The sequence below is a fragment of the Rana temporaria genome, chromosome 6 (assembly GCF_905171775.1).
Source record: "Rana temporaria chromosome 6, aRanTem1.1, whole genome shotgun sequence".
Lineage (NCBI taxonomy): Eukaryota > Metazoa > Chordata > Amphibia > Anura > Ranidae > Rana > Rana temporaria.
In genome coordinates, this window is record NC_053494.1 from 124,019,164 (window position 1) to 124,046,154 (window position 26,991).

Sequence of the window (26,991 nt, forward strand, 5' to 3'; positions counted from 1 at the left end):
ATAAATAACCAAGCAAATTGGAATTTTGAAAGGTAAACTTCCATTAGCTGAAAGAATGTGGTGAAAACGCGCTTTGCAAAGAATACCTATGTACAGAAAAAAACAATATTTCTGCTTGAAACTGATTGAATGATAGAAGTCAGATGAGATTCACCTCATTCAATAAGCTAGGAAAAAATTTCCTTGCAAAGTGAACAAATTTGCCTTTGGTAAATCAACTCCATAGTGTTTCTGGACCATCTTCATAACTGCTGTAAAATGATATTGACGAATGTTACAATGATTTTTAGAAACAATGAAAGAGGTGTACGTGCAATTGAAAAGTGACTGTGTCATGGATATACCAAGCTGAGGTGTAGATTAATTATAACAAGGACCCTTCAGTTGCTTTAAGTGTTCTCTGCTCCTTAGAGATAATTGCACAAATAGGCTTCTTCTAGTCACCGTCTTTTTTTCTTAAGCCTGCTTGCTGCCTTACACTGTTTGATGGCTGCGTGTAAATGACTAATAGCTTGCTTTGATGTTTGGAATGTTCCAGTCACAATATAGTGTTTAGATGTTCAAACGATCTCTTTGAATTTATAAAGACCCCTTTTTCTTAACTTTCTGGAGAGTAAACAAGGATGAACCGAGTTCATATATTCGAAGATATTTAAATGTTGTCATTCAAAATTTAACTTTTAAGTGGGTGGGCTAATTAGCCTTCACGGAAGGAAAACAATTTCATACTTCTATAACTTCTATCTAATTACTTTATCAACAATGAGTTTTCAGCCTTCTAGATTCCAAAAATGAACAGTGTTGTGCTTTCTTTAACTTGGACAAACATACAAGGTTGCTATTACTGCAAACAAATTTCCGAATTTTGAACAACACAAACCATTATAAAAATAATTCTACGAAATGTATATTCAATAGATGAGAATAACAATGAGAAAATAATCAGGCTTATTCAATAAGACTGGGCAGATAATAGTTAAAATTCACAAAGAGTAGTAATCTATATTAATCAGTCAGACTTATTTTAGGGTCATTTGGTCCATAATGAATAAAACCGAAATAATTTTATAATTTTAACTGCATTTTATACAGTGTGCATTGTTTTATTAAATAAGACCGAAAACCTTTATTTATTTTATGTCAGACTACAAAATGATTTGTTTGAGTTTCCCTTTTGTCTTTGGTTCTTATGTTTTTCTTCCCATAATCCTTTACCACAGGTCCTAGTGCTACCAACCTTATAATAGGGTCCATCGCTGGTGCCATCCTGGTAGCAGCTATTGTCCTTGGGGGGACTGGATGGGGCTTTAAGTAAGGAACAACGCATGTCTTCTCTTCAATGGCTATGCCATGACTCTACTGCTTACTGTTTTTCACAACATTTTGAGTTTCTGCTACATGATCCAGGTTGCACAAAAACAAGAAATTTGCTTAAAAAATGAAGAACTTGAAACAGTAGCTGACACTTGGGTGACAAGATAGATCTAACATGAACATAAAAGCCCTGTTATAAATAAACACAATAACATAATATCTGAAAAATATATGTGAATCATGGATTTACCCGTTAAACACACAGAAATGCAAAATGTGTGTTATTCTCAAAATTAAACATTCAAAGTACAATGTAGATTTTTTTTATATGATGTAAATGGCACATTATTTGTTGTAAAGCACAGGTATCTCATTTATTTTACTAAAACAGTATATATAGTCTATAATAGCATTGCTGGTTGTAACATATTGTGACACTCAGACAAAGGAAGTAAATTTAACAGATTTCTGACCTAATGATAATGTTTAGTTAGCCCTTGTCTCTGAACAGTAAATGTCCTGTGAGATAATGGATTATGTAAAGTAAAGAATTTATGAGAACGTGTTATCAAGTTTAGATCAGAATGCAAACACATTAATAAAAATGCACCTAGCATGGAAAGATACATATAGTTATTGATTGTCACCACAGGGATACTTGTATCCTTCATTTAACTTATTATGTATTAAAAAATATTGATAACTGGTCTCAGTTTGTCATGTTTATTACAGTTTAAGCTAAGGGAATCTACAATGGATTAAATGTACTTTTCATTTAAGTCTTATGTGTTTCACTTTATATAATTATAGGTAGAAAGAACCTGCTTCCTACCCATCTTGGTATTCAATGGAAGAGTTTTTTTCAAAATTGATAAAAGCTCTTATTTCATTGAGTCCAGCTTTTGCTTTTTCAAAACTAAGATTTTGAGACTTTGTTTTTTTCTTATTTATTTTACTTTTTATTTTGACACTGTATTCTTTTAAAAAATGGATCACTTTTATTCCTATTAGAAGGAATGTAAGCATAAAAAAAGCATGACATGACCTCTTAAATATGAGGTCTGGGGTCAAAGGGACCTCAGATCTCATATTTACACTAAAATGCAAAACAAAAAAAAAAATATGTCACTTGAAAAACATTTTTTTTAGATTTCTACTTTAAGGGCTATGGGCGGAAGTGAACTTTGGAATTGCTTCTGCCCTCCCATGCTATTGAGCCAAGCAGGGGCCATCTTCCCCTCAGTTGGCAGCCAGGCATCCATGGGAGAAGATTCGATTGTCTCTGCTGCTACCAGCGGGTCCGGTAAGCAGCGGAGATGACTGGAGCACGGCAAAAGGGGGGTGGACACCTTGTGGATTCAATCTTGTGGCAAATCCACAGAGGAGACCACTTTTATCCCAAAGATAAATGCACACCGTTGCTGAAAATACCGGGGTTATGGCAGCTAGCTGCTGCCATAACACTGGTATTTAGCATCAAAGTACCCATGTACGGGTACAGCGATTTGCATGAAGTGGTTAAATTAGCAAAATCCAGTGTTTATTCAGTTTCAGTAGTAAGTATGGGATCTATGTAATGACATTTTTAATGTAAGTTGTTGTTCAAGCATTCTATTTTAAAGTCAGCAAAGTAAGATCTTATCTTTGCACCTAAAGTGTCATTTATTTGAGAAAACATTAAAATGATACTTTAATAATTCAAGCTGATAATAAAAAATAGATAAGCTAATTGATGTATACATTGTAGCAGAACCTCAATAAATTGGCCTGGTCTAGCTCACAGCTTAAAGTGCATGTTAATTTTGAAGGGGCGGGAAACAATAAACTATTCTTAAATGTAGATTTTGGTGGATTGGCATCGGTATCATGGACTTCTGTTTAAGACTGCCAGTGTGAAAAACTTGAACGAAAAAAATACCAATGTTCTGTATTGTTGATGGGATCAGTTCTGTGTGGGCATTAGTGAGTTATTTGCTACTGTCTGTTTAGATTCCTAACTTCTGTTGTATAATAATTTGTTGATAGGTGGCTAAATGAGTAAAAAGGAGTAATAATCTTTAGTACATAATCAGTTAGATGATTTTATTTAACTTCTATGTAAAATGAACACTAATTATAATAGCTATAATTAGTACACTGCAGTATTGACTACAAAAATAATCTAATTGCTAACCAACCATTTACTTTTTTGGTTTCAAATCATTATTTGCAGTGTTCTTACTATTCTAGAATAAAATAATGTAATGATTAAAGGAAAGCAGTAGATGCATTAATTATGTTTTTTAAAGAGGGGTAGTTCATCACACAGCTGTAACTCTTCCTAGTTAAATTAAGACCAACTTATATTTTTTCTGGCTTTGACGTTTTTAAAGCCACTTCGTGGACTCAAATGTTTAATAAGCTTAACAAAATTAACATTTATGGCCCAATTTTTTCATTTAATTTTTAACATGATGCATTAGTTTTCTGGCAATCTTTATCTACTCAAGTTCATATCTGTAGACTGTGCAACATTTGATTGCATTGTTTACTAAATGACATATATATATATACTTATTTGCTGTAGCTGAAGTGAAACTGTTGGCAAAAGCCAAATACACAGTTGACCAGTTGACATACAGTACATACTGTATATTGCCAGTGACTGTCACACATCTGCTACACTGCATAGCCAGACAGGTGACACACCTTTCCACCTCCAGTCTGATCACTGAACAATACATCTGCAAACTCCCCTTTATTTACAAGACGAGGGCTGACCAGAAAGCAGTAAAGAAAGATGTAGTAGAGTGATATTATTGTCTTACGGAGGTGCACACAGCTCCAAAATGGCTGGCCATTACAAATCCTATTGCAGGTGGAAATAAATATATATGAATTTAAACTGTATGCCAAGCTGTTTGCTTAGCATTCTGCATTAAAAGTTTTGATTTATATATATATATATATATATATATATATTTGCTGCCTGTGATTTGTCCATCTATGCTGCCTAATTAACTTCAAAGCCTCTGATATAGTGATATGAAAACAGTATCTGTGCAGACATATTAAAGTAATGCAATCACCTTCTTCTTGCAACGAGGTACAATCCCCATGCACCCTTGAGTTTTGCAAAGCACAGGGCTGGATTCGCATGTGGGTGGCCTTATGGGTGGTTTAAAGAGCAGGCAAATTGATGGGCTTGTGATGCAGCATTATAGGCAGAGATGTAGTAGAGTAAAACATGTCTATTATTGCTAAGCCTCAGGTCACAACTGATAAGTGTCTGCATTTCGACGTGTCATAATATCACTTCCACGTCTCATTTTTTCACATTTTTAGTTGTGCAAAGACCACTGGCAATTTCTGTCTCATATTTTCATATTTCATATTTAGATTGCAAGCAAGCAAGTAGTCGACTATGTAATATATATATTTTTCTAAATACTAATACTGCCCTTCTAAGGCATAACCTATTGACTGTACAGGTTAATGTTATCTGCAATAACTAAGCCAGTCAAGCCATGAGACAGTAATTTGGCATTGTTAGACAGTCTGCCTTTGCATGCAGAATGCTGCTAGAAACACCCACAAATGGCATTGGCAGCAGCATAGTGATTTTATGGGGATTGTCCCTGACAGCCAAGCTGAGAAGGAGGTGTCTGGATGATGCTGGCCATCATCCAGACTGGTAATTGCTCAGCTTTTTAGAGCTAAAATACAAAAATCAAAAGGAGATTGTGAGATGCATAATCTCCCCTGAAAAAACAGAAAGGATATTCTTTTACGGATGGGAAGCTCTAACATTACATTGTTACATAGTTACATAGTAGGTGAGGTTGAAAAAAAGACACAAGTCCATCAAGTCCAACCTATGTGTGTGATTATATGTCAGTATTACATTGTATATCCCTGAATGTTGTGGTCGTTCAGGTGCTTATCTGATCGTTTTTTTAAACGATTGATGCTCCCCGCTAATACCACCGCCTGAGGAAGGGAATTCCACATCCTTGCCGGTCTTACAGTAAAGAACCCTCTACGTAGTTTAAGGTTAAATCTCTTTTCCTCTAATTTTAATGAGTTGCCCCCCGTGTCTTGTTAATCTACCTTCCGCAAAAAAGTTTTACCCCTATTGTGAGGTCACCAGTACAGTATTTGTAAATTGAAATCATATCCCCTCTCAAGCGTCTATTCTCAAGAGAGAATAAGTTCAGTGCTCGCAACCTTTACTCATAACTAACATCCTCCAGGCCTTTTATTAGCTTTGTTGCCCTTCTTTGTACTCACTCCATTTCCAGTACATCCTTCTTAAGGACTGGTGCCCAGAATTGGACAGCATACTCTAGGTGTGGCCGGACCAGAGTCTTGTAGAGCTGGAAAATCATTGTTTTATCTCTGGAGTTGATCCCCTTTTTAACCACTTACCCCCCGGACCATATTGCTGCCCAAAGACCAGAGTACTTTTTGCGATTCGGGACTGCGTCGCTTTAACAGACAATTGCGCGGTCGTGCGACGTGGCTCCCAAACAAAATTGGCGTCCTTTTTTTCCCACAAATAGAGCTTTCTTTTGGTGGTATTTGATCACCTCTGCGTTTTTTATTTTTTGCGCTATAAACAAAAATAGAACGACAATTTTGAAAAAAATGAATATTTTTTACTTTTTGCTGTAATAAATATCCCCCAAAAATATATAGAAAAACATTTTTTTTCCTCAGTTTAGGCCGATACGTATTCTTCTACATATTTTTCGTAAAAAAAAATCGCAATAAGCGTTTATTGATTGGTTTGCGCAAAAGTTATAGCGTTTACAAAATAGGGGGTATTTTTATGGCATTTTTATTAATATTTTTTTTACTAGTAATGGCGGCGATCAGCGATTTTTTTTTCGGTATTGCGACATTATGGCGGACACTTCGGACATTTTTGACACATTTTTGGGACCATTGGCATTTTTATAGCGATCAGTGCTATAAAAATGCATTAGATTACTATAAAAATGCCACTGGCAGTGAAGGGGTTAACACTAGGGGGCGGGGAAGGGGTTAAGTATGCCTGGGTGTGTTCTTACTGTGGGGGGGGGTGGCCTCACTAGGGGAAACACTGGTCTTCTGTTCATACATTGTATGAACAGAAAATCAGCATTTCCCCTGCTGACAGGAACGAGAGCTGTGTGTTTACACACACAGCTCCCGTTCCCCGCTCTGTACCGAGCGATCGCGTGTGCCCGGCGGCGATCGCGCTCGCCGGGCACACGCACGGGAGTCGGGGGCGAGCGGGGGGCGCGCGCGCGCGCCTCCGGCGGCGCGCGTGCGCCGGCCTCCGGCGGCGCGCGTGCGCCCCTAGTGGCGGCTAATAGGCAGGACGTCCATTTACGTGGTCTCGCCTAGGAGAGCCACCTTGTGGACGTATTTCGGCGGTGCGGTGACGGCAAGTGGTTAATGCATCACAATATTCTGTTTGTTTTGTTAGCAGCAGCTTGGCATTGCATGCCATTGCTGAGCCTATCATTTGCTAGGACCCCCAGGTCCTTTTCCATCCTACATTCCCCCATTAGATTCCCTCATTAGCAAAAAAGTGAGGCTTCATCATCTGTTCATTTTAGTGACGGTACATTAAATCTATTCTTATGTCATTACTAAATTAAAGGGAATCTGTCATCAATAAAGGAATTTTTGCATATTTATAAATCCACTTATTATTTAAAGTGACATATTTCTGTGTTGTGTGTTTATGCCTGGATTAATATTATATTGAACTGCATATTATATTATTTGCAGTGTCTGTGCACAAAGCAGCTTTTATAACTATTGACTTAGTTTACTTTATTTCAGTATTGAAATTTTAAATAAAAAAGCAAAACAAATCACATATTTTATGTTAGGAAGCTCTAAACAGGTCTATAAAAGCTGTAAGGGGAGAGTAAGTGCACTTTGTGGAAACTTTAAAGCCTATCTATTTCACTGATGACTGATGATACTTATCTACTCCACAATGCCTTTCTGTCCCATTCTCCAGCTGTAGTGAAGTTAGCTAAGTTGCCAGGCAAGGGCCCCTGTCATCTCATGGTAGGGGAAAAATATTTAGCCCTGTGTAATATCTGGCCAAGCCAACTCAAACCTTACAGATGTCTGACTCTGATGGGCAAACAGGAAGATAGTACTGCCAGTAGGGACCAACAAAGTTTTTAAGCTGTACCAGCCTTACCTTTTTTTTGTGTTTTTGTACCGCGTTTCCCCGAAAATAAGCCCTACCCCGAAAGTAAGACCTAGTGTAATCACCAGGGTGGGCTGCAATATAATCCCTACCCCGAAAATAAGCCCTATCAAAGTTCACAAAAAACTGTAATCTATTACTGTATACTGGTGCAGTGTCTCAGTTTATTACGGTTTAATAATATGTTTTACAGCCACTGGAGGTCCTCTTTTCTCGTCCCGGCTGATGTCTGCAGCCCCTTTCTATTCAGTGTACGAGCAGGCTGATGTCAGCGGGATCTCGACTCTTCTCTTTCATCCTCTCCTCCCCGCTAACGTCGGCTGGATCTCGGCTCTTCTCTCTTATCCTCTCCCCCACACTGATGTCTGCAGCCCCTTCATCTTCAGTGTATGGAGCAGGCTGACATCAGCGGAATCTCGGCTCTTCTCTCTGTTCCTCTCCCTCCCACTGATGTATGCGGCCCCTCCCTCTGCAGTACACGGAGGGGGCTGACATCAGCGGGGATCTCGGAGAAGAAGAACAGATCACACGTGAATGCCCAGGGGAGCTGTAAAAGGTATTTTTATGGTATAAAACTGTGGACAGTGGATTAGTTGACACACTAATGTAGGTCCCAGTATAATATTCATGATTGATTTTTAGAACATAGAGAGGGGTAAATGATGCAGCACATGCACTGTGCTATCTATCATGCTTTAAAAGGAACTGTTTTTTTTGTTTGTTTTTTAGGGTTACAACCACTTTAATGTCGTAATTAAATAAGCCCTAGTGTGTTTTTTGTAGCAAAAATTAATATAAGACCCAAGCTTATTTTCGGAGAAACACGGTAGCTGTGACTTCTGCCTGTTGCACAAAAGCAGACTTTTTAATTCTCCTCTTTCACCTTTTTCCCTGTTTGTCTGCCAGGCACTGTTGAGTTCTAGGGTGTTCCCTGCACTTCTGGTTTGTGTGACTAGGGATGAGGATTGAGTTTCCCTCTATAATGGGTTTGCTGTGAATCCCAGCTTTTGAAAATTGTGAATGTGTGAATATTGTGAACATGTCAATTACCTCACAGGTCAATCAACAGAATAGAAATCTGTTTAGATAATAATTTGGAGTAAGGATAATCCAGTCCCATTTTTAAAAATATAACTTGCTTAATAGCCCTAGAAATGGGCAGAATTTAATAGCAAAATGTGCCCCCCTCCCTCGTAAGCTAAGCTAAGTTCCACTCAAAGTTTGCAAACTTTGAGCAATATTCAGCAAACAGTTTGGGACCCAGGCAGATTCACTCACCACTATGCATCACTTCTGACATCACACAAGACCATCAGCAGCTGCCCGGCTGTCACAGACACATCTCCTGCTACTCTGGACTGCATTGGCTGTTGTTATAATATTGGCTGCTTTTGTGGGTGTTACCAGTGTTGGAGTACATGCTAAGTAATGCCACGGAAAAGGGATGACCACCACTTACACAATGCCTCCACCCACTACTACAATTCTCTATTGCGAAACATAGTCCTAGAGAGGCACATTACAATAACTTGCTGCCTACCTTGGACAACATCTCCCTGAAGATATGCTCTCTGCACTAAAGTTGCTAAAAAGTACTACTTTGTTCAAGTTTGTGGGGAGTTACTGCACAGTCATAGCAAGGATCAGAGGAGATGTCTGCACTGAGGATGTAAACACTGTGAGAGACCACCATGGTGAGCTAAGTATGTGCTGGGGTAGGTTCTAGGTTATATTAGCTTAGTTGGAGTTGGAGGTGGCTGGGGTGTTTTGTAGGAATATTTTTTAACATGAAGGGATACTTTTTCTTTAAAGGACATCTGTGCCCCTGTGCTACCCACTAATTATAATACTTCAAATTAGCCATACTTCACAACTTTCTAAGATGGGAACAAGGGACATCATTTAACACCTTGCCATGCCCCCTTTAAAGAATGTTTTTTTTTTTTTTTTACACATACAGTACTTACTTGGGTGGATGCAGCACTTGGGTGGATGCATGCATTGGAGCACTGGGCTGTGTGTGTGGGGGGGGGGGGGGGGGGAGCGACCGGCTCAGGCTCTCAGCGGCTCACTGAAATGCTGAGTTAGGTTTTGGTCAAGGGATCTGGGCAAATCCCACTCCATGGTCGTGATAATGCAGAGCCTGGACCGACACTGTGACGTCAGCAGAGAGCAGATTTCAGCCTGGAGGTCACCGGAGTGCAAAACAAGCTTTGACTGTACTTCTCCTTTAAAAGAGAATTATACAAAAAAAAAAAGAGATTGGTTAAATTCACAAATTCTTTTTTTTTTTTTGTTCTGTTATTCCTTTATATTGGCTTTTGGAGTTTACAAATGAAGCAGTTTAGAAACTTGATTAAAGGTTTAGCACTGGGAAATAATTTTTGATAGATAAATAGTGCATTTTATATACAACTATATAGATTAGACCAAAATGAGGGACAAATAAAGCGGACAGAGGGACTTTGTTTCAAATGAGGGACAGTCCCTCTAAATCAGGGACATTTGGAAACTATGCGTTAGCTACCTTCCAGTAATATGGACTGTATGGCCCCACTCTGTGAAAATGTTTGCTTCTTACTGAGCATGTGCACCACAACCCCCTTTATTCCTATGGGAAAGTCAAACACCTAGGGTCTTCCGTCACTCAGAGTACTGCTTCCCTATATGCACAGTAGAAGTTGTAGTTTTCAGACAGCAGGCTATGTGGATCTTAGTGGGGCCACGCAGTGAAGATTTCCAGATTAGGGATAAAGATAAGTGCAACACCTAGTGGGCAGCACTCAGGGAGGTGAAGGCAACTATTTTAACAAAAGGTAAATATAAGTACAGTTGTTAAAAATATGGTGCACATTGGTATAAGATGAGCATCATTTGATCCAATTTGTAAATTTAATTAACTATATTTTAGTGGGTGAGTACACTGAAACTTCTGCAGACTTCTCCAGGTCATAGGAAAAAAACAGAAAGACCAGGTAGTATTTTCCAGGACAGTCAATATTACTTTACAACAGGAAAAACTTAGGAGATCATCCTGCTCTTTCCCTTCCTTCTACAGAAAAGCACATTTGTATTATAAATGTGCATCTTTGTGGAAATATCTTTTCTACCTACTTGTTCCAACCATTATCTGATACAGTATTTGTGTGTCAGATCTCTTAATTTCCATAGCTATGCAGCCACACATATTTATCACATGAGGATCAGATCCATTAAAAGCACACATAATTGATTTTTTTCAATAGAGCTCACTAATGTGTGTACACAAAATGCAAACTGACAGTGTTTGACTGTAAATAGGATTTAGTGTTATCTGGGTTTAACCAACAATTGTACCTTGTGTCATGGAGCAGACAAAAATCTGAAATATTAGTCTGATAATGAATGAATGAATGAAAAACTTATATAGCGCGGCACATGCGAACTGAATCGCCTCTGGGCGCTTGATGTTTCGTGTCTCATGACATCAAAAGAGCAGAGTTTTAATCTGTCTTCTGAAAGTCAGGTGGTTTTCCTCCAACCGAACGCTGGTTGGTAAAGCGTTCCATAGTCTCGGACCTTGAAAAGCAAACCTTCTTTCTCCTTTGGACTTGTATTTGGTTTTTGGCACCTTGACCAGATTTTGGTCAGTGGATCGCAGAACGCGATTAGAATTGTGAGGTTCTATCTTGTCGCAAAGATATTGCGGCGCCTTCCCATGGATGCACTTATGTGTCAGGCAGAGTGCTTTAAATACAATTCTGTCTTTTACTGGCAACCAGTGAAGGGTTCTCAGCGAAGGTGAGATTGATTCCCATGTCCTTTTCCCAGTCACCAGTCTGGCGGCCGTATTCTGTACGACTTGCAGACGAGCGATTTGGTACTTTGGGAGCCCGAGGTAAAGGGCATTTGCATAGTCCAGTCTGGAATTCACGATTGTTCCCACCACGACTGCTACGTCTTCTTTGGGGATAAATGGAATAAGTCTGCGTAGTAGGCGCAACAAATGGTGCGATCCGCTGACTACTGACCCTATTTGTGCGTCCATTGTCATGAAGTTGTCAAAAATGACTCCTAGACTTTTGACTTTGGAGCTAGGGGTGATGATTTGGCCCAGAATGGGCGGCGGTGTCCAGGTTGTTGCCAGTTGACTCTTTCGGCTGGCGTGAAACATAAGAAGTTCTGTTTTGGAACTGTTGAGTTTAAGATAACTCTTAGGCCTCGTACTCACGACCAAACATGTCTGCTGAAACTGGTCCGCGGACCAGTTTCAGCGGACATGTTCGTTCGTGTGTAGGCAGTAACGTACAGAATTCCAGCAAACAATCGTCGGCCAGACCGTTTTCCAACGAACAACTGTTTCCTGGTCTTGCTTTAAAACAGTCTGCTGGAATCGTGTCCGTCAGACATGTTCGGTCGTCTGTACACAAAAGCAGCGTACAAAAACCCCGCGCATGCTCAGTCCAAATGAGGAGACGGGAGCGCTCGTTCAGGTAAAACTCGCGTTTCTTTGGGATATGGCACATTCGTCATTAGAAACCTTTTATTCTAGCAAGAGAACAATGTCTTAAAAAGGCGCACTAAACCACATTTTAAAGCCTCGTTTTATTAATTCTTCTCTTGCTAGAATAACCCCGTTCTCTTGCTGATGCAATTTCAATAGAGTTGTCCCATACTGAAATGTCACATTTCTTGCTTGTGATGTAATCCTTTAATAATGTTTTCTATGCCAGACGTGTGTTTTGGTTGGTGGTCCTCCATAATTTAGAGTAGTCATTTTTGTAAAGGAATGTTCATTTTTTTTTAATTTTTTTTTTTGTTTCTAGTTATGTCACCATTTAAACTATTTTTTTTTTACATGTTTTTTGAAATTTTTTTTTTTTTTTTGGTGTTTCATTAGAGAATATTAAACCATGTTGGCACACCAAATGTCCCCCCCCCCCCCAAGGAGTGTGTCCTTTGTAAATTACCCATTGTATATTTATTAAAGGTTTGCTGCCTAATAATCCCCACAGTATATCAAACAATAGACATGTTTTCAAATGAAAGCAAAAGGCCTTTTATTCAGGCAAATGTCATCACAAAAAAATAAAAAGAACGGCAGCACTAGAATAGATAGCAAACTATATGCAAACTTGCATTTCCAACATGGTGAAGGATAAACTTCCAAGCCTCAGTAGCCAAACACAAAAATATGAAGCAGCAGCACACAAACAAAGGAACCCAAACTGTGGTAGTACAAACACGATGTCCTTTATGTGGAAGGAAATGGAAGGCAGAAAATCAACGTTTCCTCCTCTTTCCAGCCTTCCCTCCAGGCAGCCTTCCAGCGGATCGAACACGGGGTCTTGCAGGTGGGGTTGATGTGGCAGCAGGAGGATGGTGTTCCGCAAGCCGGGCCGGGTCACATAGCCCAGTGTCTGGGGTCAGCAGGCCCCTCTGCATCCACCAAAGGACCTGGTTCATCAGGGCCTTTGCCAGTCTTCTCTGGTCCTCCTCCCCTTCATTTAAATCATGGGCCAATGAGGCACTGAAGGCCTCTGTGGGGTTGAGGGGGGCCCTCATGATGGCGCTTGCCTCCTGGATCATGCGGAGGCTTGCCTCCTCCACAGGCCTCAACTGCCTCCTTCGGCCTGATGGCCTCACCTGGGGGGGAGAAGACTGGCTGGTGGTGGTTCTCCTGGCCGGGTGGACCTGCTGCAGGCCACTGGGCCCAGCCTCCTCCTGGCTGCCACTGACCCCGGCCTCCTCCTGGCTGCCACTGACCCCGGCCTCCTCCTGGCTGCCACTGACCCCGGCCTCCTCCTGGCTGCCACTGACCCCGGCCTCCTCCTGGCTGACAGACACCTGAGGATCTGCCACCTCCTGGCTGATCTCTTCTTCCTGTGTGGAAAAAATAAGAATTTTTTTACAATTTCGCTAAATAAAACCACACTCATTTTCATGTTTTTCGTTCAGTATTTTCTGTTCATTATTACTTGAATACACTCTACTTCTGACCCCTGCAGTTGTCATCCCTGACACCTATTTGTCTGTACACCTTTTTGTTTGCTTTTTTCCAGCTTGGTTTTATTTTTACAATATCTAATCATTAATCCACCAAGAATTATTTACGCCATAAATATAGAGGAAACTACTATACCTCCTCATCGAAGGGTGGCAGATCTGCATCTCTGTCAGCCAGGCCCTCTTCCTCCGACTCTGCAGGGCTGTGGTCATCTGGGGAAGGTCCGCTGGAAGGTAGCATGGAGGAAAGGTTGGAAGAAAGACTGGACATCGTTTTCCTGCCTTCCATTTCGTCCCGCAAAAAAGCCATCTGTTTATAATACCACAGTTTGGGTTCCTTTGCTTGTCTTGCTGCTGCTCCCGATTTTTTTAATTTATTAGCTTTGTATGCTCTCCTGTATGTGCTTCTGAGGTTGGCAAGTTTATCCTTCACCATGTTGGCAGTGCATCCTGGCACCCATGTTTGCATATAGTTTGCTAGCTCTTCTAGTGCTGCCGCTCGTACATCTTTATTACAATATAATGCGTGTTTTGAATTCCACAGGATGGGCGTGTCCTGATATTTTTGTAGTAAGGCCTCTATAGCTTCCTTGGTTTGTAGTTGGTCCATTTTACTTTTTGAAATATGATATTTTTTTTTGAGTCTAGATTCAAAAAACATAAACCAAAGAAAAATAAATATTCAAAAGGATCAGCGTTGACCTTGATATAATATGTGTCTTTAAATTTATTACCTATATCTAATTACAAACACAGTCTCTCTTGTTTAAACAATGATTGTCAGCTCGGCCGCATTGGTTGTACCAAACATTGATTTGCTAGATGCAGAGCCATTGTTAACATTGCAGTAAATATTTTTAATATTGAAAAATAAACAATGCTTACAAATGACAGTATTCATCTAGGCACTCTTTCCTGTGTAAATCTCATGCCCCTGACAATGGATGACATAAAAGACACTTCCTAATGACCTCTGTACAACCAACACTTGAACAATACTTTGCCTGATCTGAATACACCATTCAAAAACTTGTCAATGAGGTACAGCATTGTTCACATCTCTATTTTGTGAGGTGTCCAAAAGCATTTGGATACCAAAATAACATTGTGGTACCCCATAGACAGAATAGCTTAAAAAGGGTGCAACCAACAGCCCAAACCCCCATCCCATGTGTCTACATTTTCAAGGCCTCTGCTGATCACATTTTTAATTTCCTTACCTTCCTGTCTCTCGCTCCTCGTTTCTCACGCTCGCCTAATTACCGCGTAAGATGCGTAATCACGGCGTAAACCTTTTAAACACTCCGCGTATTTATGAAACCCCGCCCTCGTCACCTTTGCGAGGCCCCTAATCAATGAGTTTAGGAAATATGGCGTTAACTGTGTATGTTCTGGATGCGCTCGAAGATTCTCCGCGTAACGGACGTAAACACGTTGTTTGCATTCTCTACACTCCGCGTATGTATTAAACGCCGCCCTCTTCTCCGCCCATGGCGTAAGAATTCATCTTTTCCACGCCCATAATCTCTGTGGGAAAGGAAAGATGGCGATGTCACACGAGCGGGCACGATGCTCTCATGCCACAAGTGAAGGGACAGAGGCAGGGACGTCCCGATCAAGGAAAAGAAGATATAAAGCCACTAATATGCGGTTCCAGGAAATGGTGGAGTTAGTTTACATCATGCGAAAGAAGGACTATGATGGGGAATTAGGGCCATACAAGACCCCTAACCGCCGAAAGGCACATATTATGGACAAGGTGGCGAGGAGAATGCAGAGGATGTTTGGGATCACCAGGTCCAAGGAACAGCTGAGGAAACGATGGTCAGACTTAAAATTGAGGGAGCCACATCAGATGAAGAAAATACTTAAAATTCTGCGTAAAAGTAAGTAAATATATATTGGGTTTGGGGGGGGGGGGGTGGTGATTGTCTGCAATAATGTGTTGCCATGTATATTTCACCATCTGCCTCCTTGGCCAGCTTGTAATTTTAAAGACATGTTGTTATTTATTTTTTAGAACATAAATAACTACATATTTACAAACAGTGTTCTTAGTAAACAACGTAACATCACATAGTTTATCAGAAAGGCTCGGTTATTACAGGAACAACACACCTGGACATGGCTCACTGGCCAAAAACTTTGTTTGTAAACATTGTGTAAAAGCTAGTTCTAGAAAAAAAAAGTATGAGAATGGGAAAGGCAAACAGGATTCATTCTAAAAACAGTGGTAATAAAGCAGATGTTTTCACATCTGCAATGCAGAGCACCTGTGTCTCCCCAAATCAAAAATGGGTTTTGGTAGGGTCTCCCAGAAATACAGTTTAGGGGGGACATCCATGTGTGTCACTTTGCTAAAAAGGGGCAGGATCAGAGCTTGCCATATAGAAGTAATTGCAAAATGTAGGTTTGGTGAAAGATAAAAGTAACTAAATGAAAGCATCTTCTAAGCAATGTGTGCGATTTATGCTCTCCAATATCTGTGTGCTGATGAGTCTACATTTTTTTTGGTTTATTTCAGGGGAAAGAAGTCGCCAGCATTTGGAGGAGGCAGAGAGGGCCAGACAAGGCCAAAATCTGCCATCTCAACATGTGGAGGAGGAGGAGGATGTGGAAGGAGAAGAGGATGTGGAAGGAGAGGAGAATGTGGAAGGAGAAGAGGATGTGGAAGGAGAGGAGGATGTGGAAGGAGAGGAGGATGTGGAAGGAGAGGAGGAAGGAAGAGAGGAGGAAGAAGTAATTTTGGACTTAGAAGTCATAGCAGATGAAGGGCAAGTGGCGGAAGAACAATTTGGCGAATTGAAAGAAGGTGGATTGATGGATGAAGGAGGAGTCCAAGATGATGGGGAAGTGGTGGAAGAAGGAGGAGTGATAGAAGATGATGGGGAGGTGGTGGAAGAAGGAGGAGTGATAGAAGATGTCGAAGAGGTGGAAAGGAGAAGCCCATCAGGTCAGTGTCACCCTAGCTTGATTCCAAAAAACATATGTAGATAGGCCTCATTGAAAAATAATATTGTAAATGCCATTTTTTTTTGTTGTTTTAGGGGAGGAGGATGGTGTGCCAATATTTTCACGTGCAAGTGCTGCTATAATTATTCAGCAGGTAATGGAGTGCAGCACTGAAATGCACAATATGCGTGAAAGGATGTTTCTCATGGAACAGAATGTAACAAATGTCCTTTTGGAATGCAGCACGGAAATGGACAATATGCGGCAAAGAATGATGGTGATCGAATCTAATTTTAAGAACATTATTGACATGATGGGCCGTGTCAAAGACTGAAACACCCCCCGCCCATCCCCCGCCCCCACAAACATTTTTACAGTTTGAATAATGAATACGCCAAAATTTGAATATACACACACAGTGTGCCAACATGTGCTATCTGCCATCACAGAATATCTAATGTCTGTGCTTTGTGGGTCCAACCCCCTCCTCCATCCTCAAGTAGTTGAGAGGAAGGGTTTGCTCCCACAAAACACAGACATTGATCACCCATGATGTCAGATAGCACATGTGGCCATTTGTCTGTTGAACCAATGACATTTGGCGAGTTTGCACTGAATGTGTGTATCTTCCAATTTTGGCGTGTTCCAGTGTGAAAGCACACCATGACTGACTGCTGTTGTGAGTTTTTATATTTTTTGAATTGGATTTTGTTACTTTTTGACCATGTTGAACATTTTGGGATACTATAAAGTTTAGACCATAAAGAATAAACAACGCCAAAAAATTTTTAAAATATATATATAGAATTATAAATCTCTCTAATCACTGAATTTAGTGAAGTAGAGATTTGACTCCAAATTCTCACCTAAAAATTTTCTTTTAGAAAAACACACCAAAAAAAAAAAAAATGGTTAAAAAATTATTGTTTTTTGTGCCTAAAAAATATGGCCAAAAAAAAAATTAAGGCGGTAAACACCCCACCAAATATAATCTATATATATATATATATGTAAACAATAAATCTAACTATATTTGATGAAAAAAAAAGTGAACTTGTTAATAAATGTATAATCTGCATAATATTTTTGGTTGAATTACCTGAAAAAAAAAAGAAAATTTTAAAAAAATTTTGAAGACTCCTAAGTACAAAAGCAGGGAGTAATGAAAAAAATATAAAATTATTTTTGGGGTCATGAACAAGCAAAAATTAAAAAAAATTGACCTCAACATTTACAAATGGAGTTGCTTCTTATTTCTAGACTCAATACCCTGTTTGTAGATGAGTGAATAATGTGCAAAATGTGGTTAGTTACTAAAAGTGGAGAAATCAATTATGCATTACAATTGAAGAAGTTAGTTAGAGAACCAGGAAGACAGAAAAAGAGAAAAAGCATTAATGACAAACAACTGTATAAAGTCCAATGGTCTAATTATTTATTATTTTTTAGAATATTCCTTTCTTTGGGGGCCGAATTAGAAAGAAATATGATCTGGCATAGCAATGGCCCCCCGACCCATGAAGTACTCAACATATTTGTCGCGTACCTCACGAGCTGATTGGGGGGCCAAGCCAGCGCGACCAGTGTCCAGCCCGGGAAGGGGATCTGAGGGTAGTCTTGCCTCAGAACCGATGTCGGGTAGGTACGTCTGGGAGTGCCTGCGTAAAAAGTTGTGCAAAATGCAGCAGGCAAATACAACGGTGTCCAATTTATATTCCGCCAGATGTATCGATGTCCTGAACAGGCGGAACCGGTTGGTGAGTATCCCAAAGGCATTCTCGACTACCCTCCGAGCCCTGGCCAACCGAAAATTAAACACACTCCTCTCTGAGGTGAGGGTCCTCTGGGGAAAAGGCCGCATGAGGTGAGGACCAAGCCCGAAAGCCTCGTCCGCTAGGAACACAAACGGAAGTCCTTCCACATTATCTTCATCTGGTGGCAATGCCAGACCACCAGCTTGGAGACGATCATAGAAATCAGTCCGTGCGAACACTCCCCCATCAGACATCCGGCCGTTCTTCCCCACGTCCACATATAGAAACTCATACTGTGCCGACACCACCGCCATCAACACAATACTATGATAACCCTTGTAATTATAATAGTACGACCCCGAGCGGGGTGGGGGCACAATGCGGACGTGTTTCCCATCTATTGCTCCACCGCAGTTTGGAAAATCACACCGCTGGGCAAATTGGGAAGCCACAGACTGCCATTCCTGTGGTGTGGAGGGTAGCTGTGGGGACAAACAAAATTAGAGATTTAGTACTTTGTAACAAATACATCCTACAAGCATCCTTGTGACAGTTCACAGTATTAAAATTGCATTAGAAAAATGTGCATGGAGAATTTGGGAAATGAAATATATAGGGCCACTTCATTAAGAGACTCCACAGCCCTCTGATGGGGACAATAAAAGTTTGAAGGGGGGGGGGGGGGGCACAAAAACCAAAAAGTCCTGTTTGAAAAAATGGCAAGGTGGGTTTGTCCCTAGGATAGCATGCTGGACAGGTTAATATTGGGTAAGGGACAAATATGCAGGTAGGCCAAGAATAAAACATGTAAAGCTGATATCAACATGCATAGGGAGAAAAGGTAACGTTAGTTAAACACACAGCATATCTGGGAAAATAAAAAGAAAGTTAGTTGGCCACATTATTAGAGCCAGGAAACTTACCTTAATATACTCCTCATGCATAACTTTGATGATGGCAGCACACGTGTCCGGTATGATGACCCCAAGCGCCTGCGGAGAGATGCCTGTCGAGAACTTGAGGTCCTGCAGGCTCCTCCCAGTCGCCAGGTACCGCAACGTGGCAATAAGCCTCTGCTCGGCCGTGATGGCTTGGCGCATCACAGTGTCCTGCCTCGTGATATAGGGGGACAGAAGATCCAGCAGACGGTTGAATACGGGGTCCGTCATGCGGAGAAAATTCCTAAAGTCATTAGGATTATTCTCCTGGAGTTCCCTAAGCAGAGGCATATGTGAGAACTGGTCACGCTGGCGCAACCAATTCTTGGTCCAGAAACGCCTCCGCCCCCTGTTTCTGGCCAAAGTACTGGACAAATGAACATATCCAGCAGCCATCCCATAAACAGCACCAACTCGCGAAAATTGACGCTGCTGCTCCATCATGGCTTCAAACCGGCCGGCTGGTCAGTCAAGAACACACTGAAACAGAAAGCACTCGCAAATCCAGCACTACCTGCGACAAACGCGTGACAAACAGATACGAGCGCACAGGATGCAACTGCTAAAGCAGAAACAACCTGCTTGCCTATAGCCGAATGACAACTACGTTACCGCAAGCACACGCACTGAACCCGTGAATACACGCTGTCAAAGCCTGGAGACCGAGAAGCGCGAATCAGCTCTAACCAAACCTTCACTAACACGAGCAAACACGTAACTAGCAAAAGAGGAACAGAGGGCGGCGCCATTAACTTTGGTCTTCCCCTTTATAGTGACGTCGTACGTAGTTTACGTGCACGCGTTCCGGTACGACGGGAATTTGGTCCGCTGGTGTGTACACGCCAGCGGAACAAAACACAAATCAGCCTTGTACGCCGGAAACTGTCGGGCAGACAGTTTCCAGCGCACAGATCCGGTCGTGAGTACAAGGCCTCAGTCATCCAGTTTTCTATCGAAGAGAGACCTTTCTCTAAACTGAGATGATGATCCTTTTTGTTGCAGATGCGAAAATACAATTGCGTATCGTCTGCATAAGAGTGATAAAGTAGTTCTTGGCTACCGATAATATCAAAGAGAGGGCGAAGATAGATGTTGAACAGTACCGGTGACGGGGGATCCTTGGGGGACTCCACATGGCACCGTGCGTTTTTCCGACGTGAAAGATCCCAGTTTCACTGTTTGTGATCGGTTTTCAAGAAAGGAGGAAAACCATGGTAAATCACTTTCTGCGATTCTGGCTACCTCGGCCAGTCGCATCAGTAACATTTTGTGGTCTACTGTGTCAAAGGCTGCGCTTAGGTCCAGCAGAACCAGGAGACAGGATTCTCCCTCGTCTGCGGCCTCGAGGGCATCGTCCCATATTTTGAGTAAGGCCGTTTCTGTCCCGTGTCCGGGACGGAAACCTGATTGAAATGGATCGAGTAGATTGTGGGTATCCAGATGCTGTTGCAGCTGTTGTACCACTATTTTCTCCATTATCTTGGAGAGAATATTTAGGCCTGTTATGGGGCGGCGATGAGTTGGGTCCTTGGGATCCAAGTTAGGTTTTTTCAAGATGGGCTGGATTGTGCCCTCTTTCAGCAGGGATGGCACTATGCCTTCCTTAAATGACTGATTTATAAGCTGTGTGATGGGAGGCGCCAGAATGTCGGCGCATTCCTTCAGCAGCTTGGTGGGAATGATGTCATTGGGTGCTGTGCTGTTCCGCAACGCACCAATGATATTTTTGGTGGTATCGATGGAGATGGGTTCCAGAGTGAACTTAGTTGATTGTAGAAGGTTTCTGTTGGTGTTTTGTAGTTGATTGAAGAGGGGGCTGAGGGGGGTATTATTTTGCAGAATACTTACCCGGATTCTTTCGATTTTGTCGATGAAGAAATCCGATAGTTCATTACAGAACTCTTGGGTGTCTGAATTGGGGACTACAAGACATCCCGGATTCATGGTCTGGGTGACCATCTTGAATAGTTCTCGGGGGCGGTTCATGGCGCTGTTAATCGTCATAGAAAAATGATGTTTCTTGGCTTTGAAGATTTCTTTATGATATTGTGTTGTTATTGCCTTGTAGATGATGAGGTGATCTTCTGAAGGGCTTCTTTTCCAGGCTGCTTCAGCCCTTCTGCGCTCTTGCTTCAGTAGGGACAGCTGGTTGTTGAACCAGCCGGACTTTTTTTTCCGGATGCGGACTTTGCGTTTCGGTGCTACTAAGTCGGCTGATTGTAGCAGAGCTGCATTTATGGCATCCAGTGTATCTGAGGCTGTTAACTGAGGATGAATAGTTTCGATTCGTTTTCCCAAGGTAGATTTGAAGAGTTCCGAATGGAGCTTCTTCTGAGATCTAGCCCAGTGTATTGTCACCGGCTTGGGTGCTTTTATAACTGGTGGAATTTTGGAAATTATGAAACTAATTGCATCATGGTGGTCTGTCCATGGCAAAGGTTCATTTCCCAAAATGTTTATTTTCAGATTTTGTCTGAAAATTAGGTCGAGTGTGTGACCTGAAGCATGCGTGGGTCCGCATATAAGTTGATGTAGTCCTAATCCTTCCAGGTGATCGATGCAGGCATCCGCAATGGGATCCTGTGAGGAGTTGGCCCACAGATTAAAGTCCCCGAGCAGCAAAAGATGTTTGCTGTTAAGGGTATAAGTGGATATGAACTCCGTTAATGATGGTAGAAGCTGCGATTTTGGCCCTGGTGGCCTATAGCAGAGGAGAATGTGAACAGTCTCCTGGGGGTTAGTTTGAAGTTGAAGAGTAAGGGTTTCCATAAATGGAAGAGGATTTTGAAGGACCGGCTTAGTGATCGCAATATGAAACTTATGGATCACCGCCAGGCCTCCTCCTCTTTGCCCTATTCTGTTTTCCGTTATAATTCGATAATTTTCTGGCACCAATTCTCCAAGAATGGTGTTGCAGTCGTCTGAAAGCCAGCTTTCTGTGATAAAGAGGCAGTCTAGATCGTTTTGTAGTAAGAAATCGTGGATTTCTGATCGGTGTTTTACTGCCGATCTTGTGTTGATCAAAGCACATGATATGTGCTTGAGCTGGGTTAAATGGTTGAAATTTTTGATAGTCGATCGTTGATCGAATCTCAAAAGTTGGTCTATTTTTAAGGCCTTTTTGGTGACGGCTGGTAATACTGTTGCGAATTGTCTCAGACCCCAAATCGTTTCTGCAGAGTATCGCAGTTTAACCATTGTTGCCAGTCACCGGGGGGGGGGGGATTAATTGCAATAGAGGGAAGATTCGCTGAATCCTCTCGCTTGGCCTTGGTCCAGAGGAAGGCAAAAAAAACCTGGCAGTGCTAAGCCAATTTGCTGCCGCAGGGAAAAAAATTCCTTCCTGATCCCTGAAAGGCGATCGGACGAAACCCTGGATCAAGTACTGTTTGGAATGGGGGGGGAAGGGGGGGAAGAAGGGTGTCACTGTAGCTGAGGAGTACCAAGATGGCCGCCGACCGGGCCACAGGCCTCAGGTTTGGGGGCTGTTTGGCTTGGTGGGTATGAGCTGGTTGTTAATCCAGGGGAGGATGGGATCCTCCAGGGATAGGGGGATGATCCCTGACAATTCCAGGAAAATTTCCAGGATGTCAGTGCTCCTTTTTGCGGCGCGGATGCAGGAAAGAGCCGCAGATCGCCAGAAAAAAGCGATGCTATGCGCGGCGGGTGGCCGGGGTGATTATGGGTGACTGATTGGGGTGCATGCGGCTCTAAGAGAAGGTAAACAGCCGCAATTTGGATCGCTGGAGTGGCTGTCCTGAAAAGGACGGTCACTAGCGATTCCTGGGGGTGGAAAGATGGCCCTGAAAGACAGGGTCTTACCTGAAGAGAGGGGCCCACGAAGGGAAGGAAGGAGCCGGTCCTATGGGCTGCAAGTTGATTCATGCAGCAAAGATTGTAGGAGCCTGCCTGCCTGTCTGCGGTGTCTAGCTGGCTATCTGTCTGGTCCCTGGAGAGAGCAGACTCGTCGGGAAGCGTCCTACTCCCTCACTGAACTGACACTGACTGATTATCCAGCTAAGCCTTGTCAGCTGTGATGATACTCTGGACAAACAAACAGGTGCTGCAGCTTCCTATCAGAATAACCTGCATTTGTAGCAGACTATCACTAAATTTCTCTCTGTATATGAGTGACAGTAAGGGTGGCTGTTAAAACAGTACAGGCCCAGGCTCCATCAGTTTAAAAGGGGGGATTGGCACCTTATGAGCAGGAGGGCCAGCTGTACTGCCTTATTGCTGTCACTGATCCTCTTGTGACTTCCACTGAGGCTCTGCCGGCTTCTCCTCCTCTCCCTTCCCATGGCTGTGCTGCAGGGGAATCGGTTCTAGTATCTGCACCCCTACACCCTTTCACTGCTCTGATCACCCCCACCACGTGCTGTCCATGCCCCCCTGTGTACCCTTTCCCTTGCAGCACTGCTGGCTTCCCTCCTCTGCACTCCCTCCCACCAGCAGCTGCTGAGGGCACACAGGGGGTACTTTCAGGATGGAGAGCAGGGGGGCTGATAAATATGTTGTATTTACTGGCCCCTTCCTTTCCTGAAAGAACACAGTGAGCGTACAGTACTAATCGCTCCTGTGTTCTTTCATCACTAAAGCACAGTAAACTGTGTTTAGTTTTCTTCAGTTTGTGAATGAACAGGAAGCCTTTGAGCACTTCCTATTCATTCATCTGTGCAGTTTAGGCTGAAAAGAAGGAGATGGAGGAATCTATGTCTTCATTACCTTACTCTGTCTCAAAACTGAGACATTAGGGGTCTGTCCTTCCCACCACCTAATTTAACCCTGCACTAGCAGATAGGCTGTACGGGGCCCCATTATTTCTAACAGCAACCCTGGTGACAGTACACCTTAAAAATTTTTATGCAAAATAACTTTTAATTTACATTGAAAAACAGAAAGAAACTAGATATAGGGTGGCTGATCTGGGGTCTGAAGAGGGGCTAATCATAGGTCTGAAAAGTAGACTAAATGGGCCAGATTCATCAATAGATATGCCGGCGGATCTCCTGATCCGCCGTCGTATCTGTGAGACCCGACGGTCGGATCTGTGAGATCCAACGGTCGGAGCTATGCGACTGATTCATAAGAATCAGTTCCGCATAGATCTCCCTTGCATTCCGCCGGGGGGAGTTACGATCCAACGGTGCAGTTTGCGAGGTAAGTGCTTTATGAATCATGCACTTGCCTCGCTAAATTGCACCGGCGGATCGTAAACCAGGTAGATCTAGCGGATCTAAAGATCCGCAGAGCTACATGAATCCGGCCCAATGTGTCTGATCAGAGGTGTGGGGGACTGATATGGGGTCTAAATGTTAAGAAAGGGCGGCTGACCACCACTGACGCTGGGATATTTTTACCTTTCAAGACTCATGTTTCCTCTTCCTCATATCAGACAAATCTTTCCCCCCACTGCCTAATAATGGCAGGAATTTTTCCCTCAATGGGCAAATCAAAAATTTGCTTTAGGTTTTAATAAAAGTTTCCATTTGCTTCTTAGGCAAAAATAATAACAGATTTGGCTATGATGCTAACAGGTGTAAAATAAAGTGAAAGTACTAACATTTTAATGTGCACACAGCTCACAAAGTGTATCAAAATAATAAAACATACAAACATTAAGATAAAGTGTTACTACTTGAAGATTGCTGACACGTACCATGGCTCCTGCTATCAAAGTATAGCAGTAGTTTTCTTGTAGACTTTTAGTGGCTTAATTTTCCACCACGGTATCAGTTTGTGTTAGCATTACTATAACTATCAGCAATGTATACACAATGTACTACAGTATAAAACAGTATTTTTTTTTTTTTAGTCCATTGAGTAGTTTTTTAAATATGGTGTCAATATAAAATCTGGATTATTCACATACATACAGTATTGTGCTGTGTTGATTATATTAAGGTTTTGGACCCATGTAACTTTGAGCTGTTTTAACATTGCTAAATTTGTATGCTTGTATCTCATAAACTTTGAAAACTGCTTTTATCTCGTGAAAAAATGTATTGAAGATCACTTTTTTGTTAAACCAACAGAACGTTTCACAAGTTTCTCACAGAACACATGGCTGCATATGCATTTTCTGAAACTACTGTTCTGTGTTTTTGCATGCTAACCCTGAGGGCGGTAGTGGTGCATATGCCAAGTGTATCCAGATTGAATGCATGAGCCCTACTGCTTGATGCCCCACATAAAGCCAGATTATGGGGAGGTTGCACAAAGTGTTTGTTGTTGCACTGTATTGTTATGCTTTATTTTTGTAAAAACATATGCTGCATAAGGAGAATGGATACCACTATTCAACGCATCTACCATTTTAACAAAATTGCTGTACACATGGCTGGAAATTCTTTACTAACCATTGGATGTGTCCATTCTCCTTTCATTGTTTCTGTATAAAGAATGGCAGGCAGGATTTCATGGTGGGGGGCACTCACCAAATGGTACTGTATTCTAATCACTATAGTGTCAATGCTGTAGTGTCACATGAAGTATATTTGAACACAAGCACTGCATTATTACATCATTTCTATTGGTGTCATAAGTGACTATGAAGTTCTGATTGTAGTATAGAATTTTGTGCAACACTACCTCATGGTGATCTGCATTCTCTGCCATAAACACAACCATTATTTGTTCATTTTGTGTTTATTAAACACCCCTAATGATTATCTGCCTTTTTTCTTTCCTTCTTTTCATACATCCTGGAAGAAATGTCAAAAAGAGAAGATACGACCCATCTCAGTCTGGAATATGAGGCAACTTGGATATTGTCTTCCTACACCCATTGGTCAAGGTCTCCAATGTCACATTTATGGGGAATCGTCACTCCATCTTATCCATGGCCATCAAAATTGAGCCTTTAATATTTTGACAATATCCTCATTGGCTTTGTTTTCTCAGAATGCTCATTGATATATCTCTTTTGAACTCCAAATCAGCCAACTATATAACATTACAAATAAAGGTGCAATAGTTTTTCTGAAAATATAAGGTTCAAAAATGAAAACCTCTTCTATCTCACTGGTTGTCGCTCAGTATGCTTCATCGAACTTAAGCATGATTAATTCTTCTCAAAGAACACTAAAGAAAAACCAAGGCATGATTTTTTTTATTTTTTTTTTACTGAAGAAAAGAGCAACGTTGCATGGCACAGCACTAAGCAGACATACGAAATTAAACATACCGTAGATGTAGCTACTGAACCAACCATGTTCAATGTGGAAAATGGTGACATCATCGTGGAACATGGAAGAATTACTTTATTACATGCTTTGCAGGCTTTTAATCCACAAAAAAACATTTCTCAAAATCTAAGCCATGATTTCTCTGCACTGACAGAGTGGACATGAAGTCATACAAATAAAAAGCAAAATACTAAGGACATGTAAATATGAAAATAGGACTTTAAATATAATGTACTGAAAGATTTTCGGATGACAAAAGCTTTATTTGTATGTAAAATGATATATATATATATATATATATATATATATATATATATATATATATATATATATATATATATATATATATATATATATATTTATATATTTATATATGTATATACTGTATGTATGTCATATATGTTATATATATCACATACATGAAAAAGAAAAAAAATATACATGCACACTCATACACACATTTGCCCCCTCTCTTTTTTCTAGCATGTAGGGTTGGCACGTTGGGCTTGCATACCTTAATAGAGAAGACTAAGCATGTACTTGCAGGAAATTTTGGCACAACACGGATGAACTAAGGTTTGTATGCTTGAAACCAAAAAATACACCTTTATGAAAATATACTGTAAATGAATATATATGTAATAATTCTAAATATGATTAAGGTC

The 26,991-nt window shown here is 41.4% G+C and overlaps 1 protein-coding gene across 4 annotated transcripts in view; it reads left to right on the forward strand.

Moving 5' to 3' along the window:
• Positions 1-26,591, forward strand: part of ADAM23 (ADAM metallopeptidase domain 23) — a 293,859-nt gene extending 267,268 nt beyond the window's left edge. For 2 of the 4 annotated variants that reach the window (XM_040357305.1, XM_040357307.1), the window contains exon 26: positions 1,221-1,314. In XM_040357305.1, the coding sequence (XP_040213239.1) occupies positions 1,221-1,227 (7 nt within the window). In that variant the 3' untranslated portion in view covers positions 1,228-1,314. Of the gene's footprint in view, positions 1-1,220; positions 2,023-25,850 lie in introns of those variants that run through there. The other 2 variants (XM_040357304.1, XM_040357306.1) reach the window with 2 other exon arrangements.
• The last annotated feature ends 400 nt before the right edge of the window (positions 26,592-26,991 follow it).